The sequence below is a fragment of the Vitis vinifera genome, chromosome 11, assembly GCF_030704535.1.
Source record: "Vitis vinifera cultivar Pinot Noir 40024 chromosome 11, ASM3070453v1".
Taxonomy (NCBI): domain Eukaryota; kingdom Viridiplantae; phylum Streptophyta; class Magnoliopsida; order Vitales; family Vitaceae; genus Vitis; species Vitis vinifera.
In genome coordinates this window covers 2754585-2772044 of record NC_081815.1, presented here as the reverse complement: position 1 = coordinate 2772044, position 17460 = coordinate 2754585, and the positions used below count along the sequence as shown (strand labels likewise).

Genomic DNA, 17460 nt, shown 5'->3' with positions numbered 1-17460 from the left:
TATAAAAATTATATAATTTTCTTCATAATGTTTTTAATATCATTAATAATTAATTAAATATTAAAAAATTATATATATATCATAATTTATTTTATATTGTTTAATACAACTGAATTAAATAGATCATATTTTAATATTAATATATATTTAAAATTAGACATATTATAATCAAATATCATAATATTAGGTGTAATTTAATAATAAATGTATACTTATAAAATTCATATTTTTATCGATGCATACGATATTATTATCAAATATGATAAATCATGTTATACATATATCAAAATTTTCAATAAAATACCTTTAAAATGTCTATTATACTTCTAATTATATTATTATGAGGTTTTCCTTACATTTTTATGAGTTTTTAACAATTTTAAGCTTATCGATATTTTTTTCCAAAATATCCACCGATATATCTCCGATATATCCGTAAAATCGAAGTACCGATATATCCGTAATTACCGATATTTTCATCCTTGACTCAAACACAATCTATATACTTTTAAACTTCTTGTTTTCATCTAAAATGAGTAAATATACATTGTAACCCTTTTATTTAAGAAAAATTCAATATCTACTATATATGAATATAATTCACTTCTAAAATTAAGTCATACGAAAACATTTTAATTGTATATTTAAAATAAAAACTCTTCATCTATCCTATTTCTTTCTTTTACTTTTTTTTTTTTCTTATGTTGATAAATTTTCAATTAATTCAAATCATTAAAAAAATCCTTATTAAACAAATTTACAACATTTCATATAACTTATTACTAAAAGTCATGTGCAAAAAGTTATTAAAATAAGAAAGGAAGAATTTTTTTTAAAAAAAATTGAACCTTTTATTTTATAATAGGATAAAGAAAACTTTAAAATACTTTTTAGTATAAAAGAAAATAAAATAGTGAATATATTTATTTTAAATAGTGTTTTAATCATTAAATTATTTACTTCTAAAATATAAAAGATAATTTTTATTTATTTAAATTAACATTTTTTAGAAAGTATTTTCCAGAATAGTTTTTAAATCATCAATATAATTTTTTTTATTTATAATTTAAAAATATAAAATAATGTTGATTTTCAATTATTTATAAAAGAGTTTTAAAAAAAACCAATGAAAAATCTAAAAATAGTTAAATAAGAGATAATGTGTTAATAGTGGCATGTAAAGAATGATAGAATAAAAATAAAAACGAGTCTAAGGGGTATTTGTGTCTATTACCATCTCATATCCTTGTTATCAATTACGGGTAATAGGAGGACCTTAACTCAATTATCCAGCCCAACTGTGGTGAAAACATAATTCTCCGGACCTACTGCTCTCTTCCTCTTTGTTTTCATTTCTTTTCCCTTTTATATTTTCATTTCAATTAAATAAAAGTATTAATAATAATAACTCCAGCAAGGTTACATTTTCCCCACCAACTCCTCCAATCTATTTCTCTGTTATAAAAATTAAAGGAGGGCAAAGAACTAATCATTAAGACTTAAACAAAGCTTATGGATCAAACCGGCCACATTTTCTCAAGATAAAATATGAGAGTGAGAGAGGGAAAGTTGGAAAGTAGGGAGTAATTAACCTTAATAATGAGAAATGAGATGTCATATGATCTTAATCTTACAAAAGATGATTTGTTGGATTCCTTAAGCCAAGACAAAAGGGTGATGCCTCATCTCTTACGTAGTTGACATGGCTAATATTTGTATATTTGAACACTTGCCCTACTGATCCTGACACCCCCCCTAAAAATAAAACCCTAGTCCAGAGGGCATGCTTGGATTGATTTGTGATCATTGACTTTGTAACAAAATGACATATTTGTTGTTTGTGCCTTTTTGGAGTTCTCTAGGCATTCAAAGTGATGTTTAAAATCAAATCAAGAGGAAAAAGAAATCTTTAGATTTGTTAAATAACTTCAATCTGTTAGCTGAAGACTTAAAAGGCAAGGAAATTAAGCTTAAATAACATATTTTGATAATGACTTATTCTTCATAGGTTAAAAAGTTTTAAAATGAATGGTAGTTTATCAAAAATAAATTAAAAATTTAACTAGAAACACCCATCTTGTGATTCCAAGATATGTGAATAATAATATGACAATCTCATGAACCTCAGGTGTGGCCCATGAAAGACTTTAAGGGGCACATACTAGAGAAATTCTAGAGATTGGATGGGTATGAACATACCCATCCAGTGATACCCAGATGGGGTTGGCTGGAAATTTTTGTCCTCTTTCAAATGGGGGCATGCTTTATGAAAGTAATGTTTCTTGAAGTAGTCAGGAGCCTTAAGGATCTCTTATCATATTTTTTTATCATACTATTTTTTTAATATCTGTCAGAGGTTTGTGGATGGCAAGTAGAGATTCTCACAACTTGATTCATTGGGTCTCCCACTCAGAGAATCCTCAAAAAGAAAAGGGTTAATTGCTTGATTCATAGAACCAGGGTGGCAAGTAGTTCCTTGTTGTTCAATCTCCTTTGTTAATAATGTAATCATGCATTTATTTATTGAGCATATGCAGGAGATATCTGAATAAAACAATCAACAGGATAACATTTTCTTTTGGTAATCTGGTAGAATACAAATCTGCAATGAAGAATTGAGTAGTTCTTATATTTCTTGTAAATCTGGTTATGACAAAATGGATGCATCATCAATGGCAAACATGTCATGGAGTTTATGTGGAATCATGAAAATAACAAAATGAAAATGTATGTCTGCTCTTTTTGGTATATAACAAGTAATATACCTACATGAGTGTTTCCATGGATTCCTATCCAATTTTCGGGTAACAATGTTCAGAAACTGCAAAATATGCAAAAATGGCAGGAAATGAGAAACTTCTGAGAGCTATTTCTGGGTTGGATTCATACATCTGGTGCCTGTTTTGTGTTTTGAGACTGTTGAGACCCTTCTCTATTGGCAAACCATTCAACTGTTCTTCTTGCAATTGGCAACCAAAGCCGCCTCATTCTCTCCTCCTTTATGTTATTTTGAGCTAAAGAAGACTCCCTAATTCTATTCTTTGTACTGAAATCTGCGTATCTTGAACAAGCTGTGATCTCTGACATTGATCTCTTTTCGGTGGGATGCAAGAAGCGTGAAGCATGACCTGAGTTTGCTTCAGTTTTTGAAGTAGAAGGAAGGCCTGAAGATGAAACTGGGTTGCTATGGTTGATTCTACTGACCCTGCTTTCGAAAATTCTCTTCCTCTCTATTTCCTCCTTGATCTTCATGACTTCCCAGTCCTCAATTGGTCTTCCCATTGCGGAGTTGTTTGAATCCAAAGAAGCAAATCTATCGCTTGACATGGCATGAACCAGTTCTGAATTCAGATACATCAAGTCTGAAGAGCTCACACTGCTCCATCTGTTCTTGAGGACAACATCGGATACAATAATCTTGTGATTGATTTTGTGCAAGATTTTTTCATCATCATTATCATCTTCTTCTTCTTGGATTAGTACTGATTCTTCTTCCTTCACACCCTTTTCAACCTTCCTAAAGCTGCTTCCAATGCTGAACCTGGAAGACCCATGATGATCTTCCTCTCTTTGAACAAAGAGCTCCAAATTTGAGTTCTCTCTTAGCTCAGACTGGTTCCATAAGAACCTCAAACTATTCGAATACGTTAAGATTGCAAGGTCCTCGGCGCTGACCTTGTGCCTACAAAGAGGGCAGCTTGAATGCTTCTCAAGCCACTGATCAACACAGTCAATGTGGAAGGCATGTTTGCACTTAGGCAACAGCCTGAGAATTTCTATGTCTTCAAATTTTGATAGGCAGACTGCACATTCAAGCCCTTCCTTTGACCCTTTAAGCGAACAGAATCTGAAGAAAGGAAGTGACTCAATTACAGTTTTGTCGATTCCAGAAAACCGAGACTCTGATCTGGTAAGCCCCTGCTGATTTTCCCGATCACTGTTCGACGCCCTGTGACAGAGTTTTGCATACACAAGAAGAATAAATGTTAACAAAAACATCACAGCCAGGATTCCAATCACCACAGCAAGGCTTGGTTTAAAAGCAGTAACAGCATCTTGTGAAGAGAAGTTCTCCTGTCCTGGGGCAGCCTGTGATTCAACATTGAACAATAACCCAGAAAGCAGAAACCAGATAATCGAACTCCACCGATTCATCGCCAAGACAGAAGCTCGAGACTTGCCCAGAATTCCACGCTTACCCGACAAGCATTCCACCAAGACATGTAAAACTTGTCAAAAGGGCATAGCAGTTTGATATGGTTCTGCTATGCATGGACCTTTTAATATATATGCCCACTCCCCAGAGACTACTCCTGTCTGGTTTGCCGCTTTTATCGGTTTCTTCTTAGGCTGTTCTTGTGTGTCCAAACTAGAGAAAATCATTTTTATTTTGTAGGGTAGGCTTTAAAAATGTGGAATTCAGTAGTGATGGAAAGGTGGAGATGCTTATAACTGTGTACATATTTGACTTGGCTTGGAAGACATTTAACAGGGTAGCAAATCCCACATTATAAAGAAAAAGCACATGATATCATCTATACTACTAAATTAAAGGGTTCTGTCCAGCGGTGACGCCACCCACAGTGAGACAAACTACCTAAACTGACCCATTTAAAACCCTATTTATTGTGGTGAAACTTCACACAGTTTATACCTCCATCCATTCAGAAGTTGTCTGTTATTCAATCCTGTCTTTTCTTCCTTTCTTGTATGACTTTGCTTTTCTTTGTTCCTGGTTGTTAATGATTCACCTGGCCATGTTTATCTTTGAAATTCAGTAGTATTTGTGAATAAAAATAATAAATGGAAAGTCAAATTTAGCAGCACCACGAGTTTCTTAGAAAACCCAGAAGTCATGGGGTTGGTTCACAATCTGGGTATGGCCCAAACTCAAATTCAGCTCATCTGAGCTAGAAATTACCCAAGTCAAAGTTCTCTGAAGTTATTTGCATTTTTCTATTGGATAGAATTAATGAGTTGTTAATACGAAGTCGACCGGGTAAACCCTGAAAACTTGTCAAACACTGCAAGCTTGATTTTCATTTTCATATTAAACTGAAAGGGAAAAAGTCAGAAGACATCGAAGAACCATGAGGCTGTATGTGGTAGGGAGGTTGCCATGCAATTTCCTTGATGGGAAGATTCTGCTATTATTAGAAAGAGTAGAATATGATCCATGCTTTGCCGATGTATCTGAGGAGAACCAAGTTGTAAGGAATAAACACATACACACAATCTTCGGGGCGTTTCTCCGGGATTCACATGCAGGATACCGTGGGTATGGAGGAGCCCACATAGTCAATCGAAGTGACACAAGCATGACAGATAATGCATGCTAGCTTGACCAAGAAGTACCAAAGATCAAGGCATTTTTGTCTGCCTTAAACATGTTTTATTGTTTCAGAGCTAGCCAACATTGACCCTTTTCTCAATGAAAAAGTAAGGAAATTTTATTTAGAACAGTGGAGCAAGAGGTGCCTGTGGTCAAATAAAACAAAGGCCTAAAAACAAAAGCAATGAACGATGAGAAACTAAAAAATTAGGTTTAGGCCTGCCAATGATACTGCCGTACAGTAGAGGTATGTGACATTAATCCAGGGAAAATGGTGTGATTGTCCAATTCTGGTCACTTAGAGAGGTGTTCTGGTTGAAATCTGAGATGAACCCAAGAAATGGGTGGATTGGAAGTGGCATGAGGTTAAAGAAATTCTCTTAGTATCAAGCACATAAAACTTATGTGGAAATGTATCTTAATTGGCTGGGCCGTGAATGAAAAAACAGTCACAGTGGTGAAGGGGCACAATTCACCTCAATGTGTTGTTTTGTATTAACAGAACATCTAATCTCTAAAACAGATTGTTACCATATTATAAGATTGCCTCGCTCTCTCTCTCTGATTTCCTTTTTAAAAGAAAGCCTCACTAGGCTAGAGGTCCTAATGGCACAGCAAAAGAAAATAGTTTTAGCTCAGTCCGGTCTTACACATGGATAATGTTTACCAGAGTAAAGCCTTGAATGGAAGCAATGCTATTATCTCCTCCTGACACCCAGCTGAAGCAGAAGAATTTGGATTGAATGGCTCCATTGTGTTCTACAAGCATCTAAAGGTGTAAATTCAACATATGGCAAGGGGTTATAGACAAAATGAGTGCAAAATAAAAGTGGAATCATTTCATGAAATCCCAATACTGATCCTACCCCTGCACCGCATAAGTTACAATCCACTGCAAAACTAAGATAGAACTTTGGAAAAGAACTTTAAATTATATCAGTTGTACAGAGAACATGCATTGCCCTCTACATCTGGCTTGGTAGCAGTGAAGCACTTAACATTACTATTAAGCTAGGATGCTTATACATTGCTAAGTACTCCTGCAATATTCATTGCAGAAAGTGCCGCTAAGACAACTGATACAAAGATAACATCCTAGCATCTCCAATGAGATAAGGGACGAGAAATCTCACGATTGGTGTAAATAACATAGCCTGATAACCAGGTTTTCTTCCTTGCATGATAGGTCAACATTTATTGGTCTCATTGAACATAGCTGCAAGGGAATCAACTTTGAGCTGAAGTGGCAGGATTGCTACTGGGAAATGGTGCTAAACCAGTGCCAGTCTCTGGATTGGCATGCTCTTCACTAGCATGCTGAACAAACTCTTCGGGGGACATGTGAGACCCATGACAAGCACAGACAATCCTGATTTGGTCTCTGCTATATCTATAGGTAACACCAGAAATTGTCTTACCATTTGAACCTGTTGTGGAAACCCATGGTAGATTTGGGTGGGAACCAGATCCCCCGAATTTCATATCTGCAGCAATGCCAGGTCTTATAGCTGAACTTTCATAGGAGAAAACTTCTGTTATTGCTTGATCAGTGCCATCCTTTGACCTAAAGATCACATTGTTTCCCTTCACATCATCTTCTGTTTGACAAGAGGAGCCCTCTTCTGTGGGATGCTGTTTCCCATCACCTTTGGTCAGTTCTAATGCCCTCCCATCATAATGTGAAGCTTCAGGTGAATTATGTGGAATTGCTTGCACTGCAGCTACATCCATACAAGAGGTAAAGGATAAGAAAGGAAACATAGAATATGTTTGGGAACATTTTAAAAAACAATTTTTAAGAATAATTTTCAAAAAAAGTTCTTTGATGTTTTTTAGAACAAGATTCTATTTGGAAACTTGAAATGTTTTCAACTTGTTTTCTAAGTTTTCAAATACTTTTAAAAATAGTCTTCTAAAAATTAGTAAAAACAACTAAAATATGTTCTAAGAAACACCATGTTTTCTATTTCTAAAAATAGAAAACTATTTTTTATTTTCTAGTTGTCAAACATATTTTTTGGTTTTTTATTCTCAAAGAGAAAACTGTTTTTGAGAACAATTAACTAACAAACCTTAATTTGCAACAAGGCTCAACTAAAATGCTGAACAAAAGAAAAAGGAAAAAAAATGCATAGGCCATATAGAAAAAGCTAACAACTTAGATCAGTAGTCAGGAAATCTGTACAGCTTCTAAGAGTTGTATAGCCTATAAGATAACTAGTGTTTTCTAATATTTCAATACAGAAAATCAATACAAACTGTAAATGTGAGTCACATGCAACCATATTGTGTAATGATGATATTCCACAGCTAGTTGAAACTTGCAAATATCAAATCCAGGTCAAAACCGGAAACACATCACAGTTTCCTTGTTCAGAGGACAAAATTCCAATAGGAAAAGAGTGAATCAGTTAGCATCAGCATTTTTTGCAGTTAATGTAGAGGATAGGTAAGGGCTTTCCATGTGGTGGTGAATAGAAAAGGTTGGAATTGCATGGCATATTTAGCCAACATATCTCCGCAATTTTGGCATTTTACCCATATTTTTGTAATACCCAAAAAAGAATTTTAGGAGGGTGAAAAGTATTACCTTGAGATATCTTCAATCCATCATTATGTTTATCAGAGTTTGGTGGACCCTTGCCAGCATAGGGAGGGTGGAACTGTTGAGAATGAGAAGCCACCCCCCACGAATTGTTCTTATCCAACATTGGAAGCTGGACAGGTGAATAGCCAAACATCAGTGGAAGGTTTCCAGTGTTCACAGGCTGGATCCCTGCTCGCTCATTATTTGCAGGAGGCATTACCTGCATCATACCTGGTAATGAATAGCCTGATGTGCCGGGTGCACCTACAGGGTTGGACTCCTTTGCATGTAACGAATAAGGCACATTGATATTTACTGATTGGACTGGGAAAGGAACACAATAGGCCAGGTTCCGCTTGAACTCATTTTCTGATGAAAAGTTAAACCTCTTTTGCCCTTGCAAGTCTACAGCACTAGAATCAGTAACCCCATGAACCTCCTTTGCGACCTCAGAAGAGCCACCAGCTCCAACGAATCGTTTGGAGCCATCATCAGGGTGTGAAGCCAGCCTTGAGGTTGAAACATCAACCTCAGACTCCGCAACATCTTCATTTTCAGCAGTTGAACCGTCTTCAGTTGTTATGGAAATGTGTGACGTTTTTGTCTTCTCGTGTAAATCAGCATGGTGCACCTCTCTGTCATGCTTCTTTTGATGGTTTACCTCATCAAATAACATTTTACGTTTATTACCTAACTCTGGCCTTTTTTCTTCCTCAACTTCAGGAGACCTATTATTGTTTGCAGCCCAAAGTCCTCTCCCATTCAAGTTCATGGAAGCATCTGCTTCAACAGCAGCCTTTGGAAAGTTGCTAAAGAAGTTCTCCTGAGGTTTCACTGGATCACTTCTCTGGGAACCAGTGCTTGAGTCCTGTTTCTGGGTGCCAGGATTAAGGAAATTTTTGAAATCATCCGTTAATGTGTTTCCCCTATCAACTTCCTCTGCCCTGGTATCCGATGGGACACCATTTTTACCTTTTGATTTGATAGAGGATCCACCACAAGATAGACCCAGGCTAAGCTCAAGTCCATTCTCATCTTCCATTTTACTGAACCAAAATTTGTCAATGAGTTTCACTCATAACATCTTTTCTTGTGCAAATCCTCACAACAGTGATCCTAAGATGGTATCCCAAATATAGACACCTGCACAGCAGTTGATCTCTTTTCAGAAAACAATAGAAGGAAGTTTTGTTCCAAACTAACTTGCCATCATGCCAGACAATTCTAAAAAATCAATGAAACAAAAATGAAGGAAAGGATAACAATTATGATAATCACACATCCATTTGAAAATAACATTAATGCAGGGAATCACAATCAAAACCTAGGTACCTCACCGTTCTCAGGTGGTTCCTTCCTTAATTGACACCATTACAAATGGTCTTCAGTATGATGTGCATAGTGTCTCTAACAAAGCAAATGCATCAAGAAAAACACAAAAGCACAAACATTATAGAGGTCTTGGCTAAAGCTTTCTAATTGGCTGGAGTTACCGATGATCATCACAAATAAAAAAATAAAAAAATAAAAAATCTACCCCCACTGAAGTACCGTGCCCTCAAACAGCTTCAAAAATTGAAAGAATTTTTAGTAAATATTCAAAGCTCTAAACATTTTCATCAGATTTCAACAATGGTTCATGCCTAAGATACAAACCCAGATTTATTACATAGTTCTAGATAACCAAACTAGAAATCGATCATTCAGAATCACCTGCATAATTTATTAGATCTGAAAACCAAAGAAAAATCTCATTTGATAGCTCAGAAATATTAAATCTTCAAATTTCCATCAATTAGAACCCAACAAGAAGAAACCCCATCTCAGTAGAATTATTTATCGGGTGAGCTAAAATTTTCAATTCCCCGAGGCAAAAAAAAAAAAAAAATCACAAGAGAAGAGCAAGAGCCAACATTTTCGTTTGTTTTTCATTTTTTTCCTCCGGTTTCTCAGTAACCAAACGAGGGCCGATCAAATTCACACAAAGCCCACCAATTAAAAGCAACCCACAGATCTGCCCATCCCCACATGCAAGCTCAAAGACTGATGGAACCAAAAAAACTCCCAGAATTTAATTAAGAGGAAGAAAAAAAAGAAAAAGAAAAAAAGTACAAACAGAACATGTACCAAACCCAAATTCAAGAAACTCAAAAGAAACAGACCTGAATCAACGGAGCACATCAAACTTGAAACCCTAGATGAAGAAAATCAATGGATTTTGGGTTTCACTAGCGGGAGACTCCAACAATTGTTTAAAAACCTAGCTCCAGTTTTGCTTCTTTTTTTTTTCTCTCTTTCTATTTTTGCTGGAGCATGTGATTGTCATGTATATTCTTTCTTGCCATTTTTGCCCTTCCCTCCCATCCAAATCCAAACCCTTTATTTTTAGAAAAAAATAAAAAATAAGGCATCTGATCTCGTCCGCTCCATGTCCAAAAGGGACATTCACTACTTTAAATTATATCAACACTGTTAAAGAAGTTTTCTCCCTTATTCGATATGTTGTTTAGTATTCAACCAAGATGAATACCCTGATTTCATATATACTGGAATAGTTAACTGGGTGAATACCCTAACTACATATGTACTGGAATATTTAATAGGGTGAATACCCTAACTACATATGTACTGGAATATTTAACAGGGTGAATACCCTAACTACATATGTACTGAAATATTTAACAAGGTGAATACCTTAATTTATATATACACTGGAATCTCCTGATTAAAAAACAATGAGTAGAAAAATAATAGCGGAAGCATACCTGAATCCATTGAAGGAGAAACCTTATAGAAAAAAAAACCCTTTGAGATGGTCTTCCAATTCTAGCCACTAGATTCTGTGTCAATTTCTCTCTGAGAGGATTTTCAGAAATTGGAATTGCGTAGTCGTAGAATGGGGACCATAACCCTATTTATAAACTGCTAGGGCAGTTTTAATTTTATCACAATTATATTTCTGCCCCTCATAGAAATAATAATTGTCTAATGGTATCTACACAATAATCTCATGACAATTATACCCTTAAGCCAATTAATCAATTATTAATTAGATCACTATATTTAGGCTTAATTAAATGATAGCACACACATTTTAATTATTTACATGTGTGGCCCAAATTATAGATTAATTACAAAAATTAATCTAACAATCTCCCAATGGGCCACATGCATATGTAATCAAATAAATGTGTTTAACCTTATGAGCTCAAAATTTGCTATCATGTCCTTAGGGTATATCCGAACAATCTCGTCCATTAACTATACTGACATAGGATCAAGGTGGCCTTTGTTACATCAATTGTTACTAGACCAATCAATGGTCACATATATCTGCACAGCTAAATGACATAGATCAATCATGAGTGCATAGCATGGAAATTACATGCAATGTGATCTATTCATGCCTATTTCCAACTGGTCCAACTTAACTTTACTGAGATCAAATCTTTAGCATAATTTAACAGAGTGCAATAAAATGAATACTTTATTTCTGCAGAACACAATCCAAATGTATAGATAAAGTCTAAACATAACATAGAGCAATATACAATAAATAATACAAACTCCCACTAAATTTGGATATCCTCAAATGAGACAACACCCATATGAGCAGTGTGCTCATGAAAGACCTTGGGTGGTAATCCCTTTGTAAGCGGATCCGCTATCATGGAGTTTGTTCCAATATGCTCTATGGATATCTGTCCACTCTGTACTTTTTCTTTTACAATTAGGAACTTGATATCAATGTATTTTGATTTTGTAGAACTCCTGTTGTTATTGGAATATAAAACTGCTGATTTATTGTCACAAAATATCTTCAGTGGTCTTTCAATACCATCCAGAACACGCAGCCCAGTGACAAAATTTCGTAGCCATATTCCTTGATTGGATGCCTCATAACATGCTACAAACTCTGCTTCCATGGTGGATGAAGTTACGAGTGTCTGTTTGGCAGACCTCCATGAAATTGCTCCACCAGCCAACAGATAAATATAGCCTGATGTGGATCTTCTACTGTCTTGGCATCCAGCAAAGTCGGAGTCGGAATACCCAATCAACTCTAACTGATCCAATCTCCTATATGTAAGCATGTACTCTTTTGTTCTCTGTAAATATCTCATAACCCTCTTGGCTGCTCTCCAATGATCCATTCCAGGGTTACTTAGATATCTGCCTAACATGCCAACAATGTACGCAATATCCGGACGTGTACATACTTGAGCATACATTAGACTCCCCACAGCCGAAGCGTAAGGAATCTTCTGCATTTCTTGACTTTCTAAACTATTTTTAGGGCATTGATTAAGACTGAATTTGTCTCCTTTAGCGACAGGGGTATCACCTGGTTTGCTATTTTGCATGCCATACCTTTGGAGGACTTTATCAATATAGGTCCTTTGTGACAATCCTAAAATACCCCTAGAACGATCTCGGTGTATCTGGATTCCTAAGACAAAAGAGGCATCACCAAGATCTTTCATCTCAAAATGTTTTGATAAAAATCTCTTGGTGTCGTGCAATATGCCAATATCATTTGTGGCTAGCAATATGTCATCGACATATAAAACCAGGAAAATATACTTACTCCCACTGAATTTGTGATACACACATTCATCCATAAGATTTGCCTCAAAACCATATGAGACAATAATTTGATGAAACTTGAAGTACCACTGACGAGAAGTTTGCTTGAGCCCATAAATGGATTTAGTTAATTTACAAACCATATTCTTTGAGTCTTCGGACACAAAATTTTCTGGTTGTACCATATAAATTGTTTCATCAATGTCACCATTGAGAAACGCTGTTTTAACATCCATTTGATGTAACTCGAGATCATAATGTGCAACTAGTGCCATGATTATCCTGAAAGAGTCCTTCGTAGAAACTGGAGAGAAGGTCTCTTTGAAGTCAATTCCTTCTTTTTGAGTAAAGCCTTTAGCTACAAGACGTGCTTTATATCTTTCTACATTACCATTTGAATCCCGCTTGGTTTTAAATATCCATTTACAACCAATGGGTTTCGTACCAACTGGTAATGGGACAAGTTCCCAAACTTTATTGTCTTGCATAGATTTGTACTCTTCATTCATGGCTTCAATCCATTTCTGAGAGTTGGAACTTTTCATGGCTTGCTGGAAGTTGATTGGATCATCTTCCATCATTCCACTTTCTACCTCACGTTCCTGGAGATATACGATATAATCGTCCGAAATTGCATTTCTCCTCTCTCTAGTGGATCTCCTTAATGGCATATTTTCTTGAGGTTGTTGAGTTTGTTCTTCAGAAGTAATGTCCTCATTTGCAATTAAGGGTTGAACAATATTGTATGTTGGTTGAGGATCCAAATTTACTTCTTGATCAATGATAGGTAGTGAAACCTGTACATTATCAATAGCAATAGTAGATCCCTCTTCCTCCTCAAAGACAATATTCCTAGGCTGATTTCTCCCCCCAAACTCAACATCCTCAAAAAATGTTGCAGTTCCCGTCTCAAAAATTGACCTAATAGCAGGATCATAAAATTTAAAACCCCTTGATCGCTCTGCATAGCCAATAAAGTAGCTGCTAACTGTTTTAGAGTCCAATTTCTTTTCATGAGGCTTATAAGGTCTCGCTTCAGCTGGACATCCCCAAATATGAAAATGCTTTAAACTGGGCTTTCGACCCGTCCAAAGCTCATAAGGCGTTTTAGCAGCTGCTTTAGTTGGCACCCGATTTAGGATATAAGCTGCCGTTTTGAGTGCTTCACCCCAGAGTTTTTCGGGTAAAGTAGAATGACTAATCATACTCCCTACCATGTCCTTAAGGGTTCGGTTTCGTCTTTCTGCTACACCATTCATGCTAGGTGATCCTGGCATGGTGTATTGAGGGACGATCCCACATTCCTCTAGGTATTTAGCAAATGGTCCTGGATGTTGTTCACTTGATCCGTCATATCTACCATAGTATTCACCACCACGATCAGATCTGACGCTCTTTATTCTTTTGTTGAGTTGTAACTCAACTTCTACTTTAAATGTTTTGAACACATCCAATGATTGTGATTTCTCATGTATAAGAAATAAGTAGCCATATCTTGAGTAGTCGTCTATGAATGTTATAAAGTACTGTTGACCATTCCAAGATGCCGTAGGGTATGGTCCACAGATATCTGTATGAATTAATTCTAAGACGTCTGTAGCTCTATTGGCACCTAATTTCTTTGTTTTGGTCTGTTTTCCTTTAATACACTCAACACAAATATCAAAATCTGAAAAGTCAAGTGAATCCAAAATCCCATCGGACACAAGTCGCTCAACTCTAGATTTAGAGATATGACCTAGGCGTTTGTGCCACAATGAGGCCGAATTATCTTTATTCAATTTACGTTTTGTACCTCGTGATTCCACATGCAAGGTTTCATTATAGGACGGAACAGTTTCCAACAAATATAGATTATCATAAACATTAAGTAAACCGGTTCCTACAGCATTTGAATTAATAGATAATGTAAATTTATTGTTTCCAAATGAACAACAATAACCTGATTTGTCCAAAACAGAAACTGAAATTAAATTCCGTCTAAAAGACGGTACAATAAAAGTATCTATTAAATCCAAAAAATAACCAGATTTCAATAATAATCTAAAGTGCCCTATTGCCTCTACTTCTACCGACTGACCGTCTCCGACATAGATGCATCTTTCAGCATCACTTGGTTTTCGGTAACTCAGGCAACCCTGCATAGAAACACAAATGTGAGTAGTAGCACCAGAATCTAACCACCATGTGTTTCTAGATACTGAAGCTAAATTAACTTCAGAACAGACCAAAGTAAGAAACATACCTTTCTTAACACGCCAAGCAGCATACTTGGTACATTCCTTCTTAGTATGTCCAGGCTTATTATAGAAGAAACATGTTACCTCAACTTTCTGTTTCTTTTGTTCTGGACCATTAGAAGCAGCAACCTTATTATCCTTATTCTTTCGTTTGCCCTTATCCTTCGAAGTGCTAGCCAGATGAGCACTTTCGGTCTTGTCTTGCTTCAATCTCTCTTCCTCTTGCACACAGAATGAAATAAGCTCATTAAGAGTCCATTTATCCTTTTGACAGTTATAACTGACCTTGAATTGATTAAATTGTGCAGGAAGAGAGATGAGAACCAAATGCACGAGTAAATCATCAGATAACTCGAGTTTCAAAGCCTTAAGTTTTGAAGCAAGATGAGACATCTCCATGATGTACTCCCGAACATTACCCTTGCCTTTATACTTCATTGAAATCAAGCTTGCTAAAAGCGTGCTCGTTTCAGCCTTATCGTTTTTGGCAAAACGCTTCTGAATTTCCGCAAGGAAGTCACTGGCATTAGTAACCTCATCGGTTACCGCACCCCTGAAAGCTTCTGGAATGCCGCGCTTCATGATCATAAGACTTAGCCTATTTGAACGTTCCCACTTACCCCAATAAACATCATCCTCTTGAGTACTTTGCTCATTGAGTTCATCGGGTTTGGGCATTCTCAAGGCTAAGTCTATATCCATGCAGCCTAAGAGAATCATCATATTCTCTTTCCAGTCCTTAAAATTAGTCCCATTTAACATAGGGACATTATTGATGTTGGCAGATATAGAAGTGGTTGATATAAAAGCTGAATCGAGAACAAAATAAAATGAATCAAATAAACCATCATGCTCACATAAAATAAGCAATTAAACACATAATCTTTAAATTTAAAAGCAAATTATGACATTTCAAGATACCTAGCACAACATTAATATCAAGTCTTTGGACAGTAATATTAACTGTAAGTGGTACTCTTGTTGTAGTGATCAAACATTGATGATAAGTTATGTCAAATAATAAATCCATCTTTGGATTGATTTATTATTCACATTAAGTTACCTTTATAATCATCACATATTTATCACCACAAGTATGTATGCAATTTGACCAAATATTAACTTTCCTTTGGGCCAGTCAATACCCGCATGAATCACATACACACAAATATCTAACACCCCGAACAGACTAATCTACACGGAAGATGTCACTTTGGTGATTTTCCGCTTTAATTAGCCTATTTAAAAATGCTAGATCAATAACTTAAATATTAATATCATAAAATGCTATTAAATAACAATAATAATAATAATAATAATAATAATAATAATAATCGTAATAATAATAATAAAAAATTTATCAACTCAATATTTCATAAATCTTAATCCATTGACATATATATATTAAAATAATAACTCAAAGAATTAATCAAGGAGTAGGCTCTGATACCACTTGTAATGTATTCAACCAAGATGAATACCCTGATTTCATATATACTGGAATAGTTAACTGGGTGAATACTCTAACTACATATGTACTGGAATATTTAACAGGGTGAATACCCTAACTACATATGTACTGAAATATTTAACAAGGTGAATACCTTAATTTATATATACATTGGAATCTCCTGATTAAAAAACAATGAGTAGAAAAATAATAGCGGAAGCATACCTGAATCCATTGAAGGAGAAACCTTATAGAAAAAAAAACCCTTTGAGATGGTCTTCCAATTCTAGCCACTAGATTCTGTGTCAATTTCTCTTTGAGAGGATTTTCAGAAATTGGAATTGCGTAGTCGTAGAATGGGGACCATAACCCTATTTATAAACTGCTAGGGCAGTTTTAATTTTATCACAATTATATTTCTGCCCCTCATAGAAATAATAATTGTCTAATGGTATCTACACAATAATCTCATGACAATTATACCCTTAAGCCAATTAATCAATTATTAATTAGATCACTATATTTAGGCTTAATTAAATGATAGCACACACATTTTAATTATTTACATGTGTGGCCCAAATTATAGATTAATTACAAAAATTAATCTAACATATGTAACATCACAAATGCTACTAATAATAAAATTATCAAAAAATAAGAATAATTTTAATATTTTTTAAAATTTTAATTAACATTGGAATTTTTTTTTCTATTTGCCGACTTATTTTTCTCATTTTAAAAAAATATATATAAAAACATGTCTATGATTATCAATTATTTTTAGAACACTGCTTTTAATCATTTTTCTTAGAATAAGATATTTTTTTATAATATATTTTAATTATTTTTAGTTGTTTTTATTTTTTAAATAATTATAAAAGAGAATGATTAAAGATAAAAATAATTTTTAATAAATATTTGAAATTACATCTATTACAACATTTTAAGTTACTAAATATAATTTTTTTTTATAAATATTATCTTATCATAACACAATGTAAGTAGTTTATTTAATTATAAATTATATATGCACTCATTAAATATTTTAACATATTTATTTATTTATACATTCATCTTGAAACATAAATTCTATTATTTTTTTTCACCCGGTGCTTTAATTCTTTGCCAACAAAATGAGTTAGAGGGTGTTTTGTATAAAATTTAATATTTATTATTTAATGGCTTAAGTTCATTTAAATTAAATTATATTTAAATTATTGATTTAAAACTTATTTACTTATATTTTATTTTAAGTATTAAGATT

General features: G+C 34.6%; 4 protein-coding genes across 5 annotated transcripts; all 4 read right to left on the bottom strand.

Moving 5' to 3' along the window:
* Nucleotides 1–2608: 2608 nt before the first annotated feature.
* LOC100244010 (E3 ubiquitin-protein ligase ATL42) lies at nt 2609–4578 on the bottom strand. The gene has a single exon (XM_002280607.4). The coding sequence runs from the start codon at nt 4153–4155 to the stop codon at nt 2884–2886; it is 1272 nt and encodes a 423-aa protein (XP_002280643.1). The 5' UTR covers nt 4156–4578; the 3' UTR covers nt 2609–2883.
* Nucleotides 4579–6240: 1662 nt separating this feature from the next.
* On the bottom strand, nt 6241–10339 carry LOC100257586 (ninja-family protein mc410). Of its 2 annotated transcripts, none has more exons than XM_002283943.5 (3): nt 10082–10339; nt 7923–9062; nt 6241–7053 (listed from the first exon to the last, which is right to left on the bottom strand). In XM_002283943.5, the coding sequence occupies exons 2-3, from the start codon at nt 8959–8961 to the stop codon at nt 6560–6562; spliced, it is 1533 nt and encodes a 510-aa protein (XP_002283979.1). In that variant the 5' UTR covers nt 8962–9062; nt 10082–10339; the 3' UTR covers nt 6241–6559. The 2 variants fall into 2 exon arrangements, with proteins under 2 accessions (XP_002283979.1, XP_010656282.1); XM_010657980.3 differs by having other exon boundaries at nt 6241–7047; nt 10082–10322.
* On the bottom strand, nt 9808–12190 carry LOC132254656 (secreted RxLR effector protein 161-like). Its single transcript, XM_059740840.1, has 2 exons — nt 11758–12190; nt 9808–9962 (listed from the first exon to the last, which is right to left on the bottom strand). Exons 1-2 carry the CDS (start codon nt 12188–12190, stop codon nt 9808–9810), a joined length of 588 nt encoding a protein of 195 aa, XP_059596823.1.
* A 2178-nt stretch (nt 12191–14368) lies between these two features.
* LOC104880640 (uncharacterized) lies at nt 14369–16048 on the bottom strand. Its single transcript, XM_010657979.3, has 2 exons — nt 14752–16048; nt 14369–14644 (listed from the first exon to the last, which is right to left on the bottom strand). Exons 1-2 carry the CDS (start codon nt 15506–15508, stop codon nt 14616–14618), a joined length of 786 nt encoding a protein of 261 aa, XP_010656281.1. The 5' UTR covers nt 15509–16048; the 3' UTR covers nt 14369–14615.
* Between the last annotated feature and the right edge of the window lie 1412 nt (nt 16049–17460).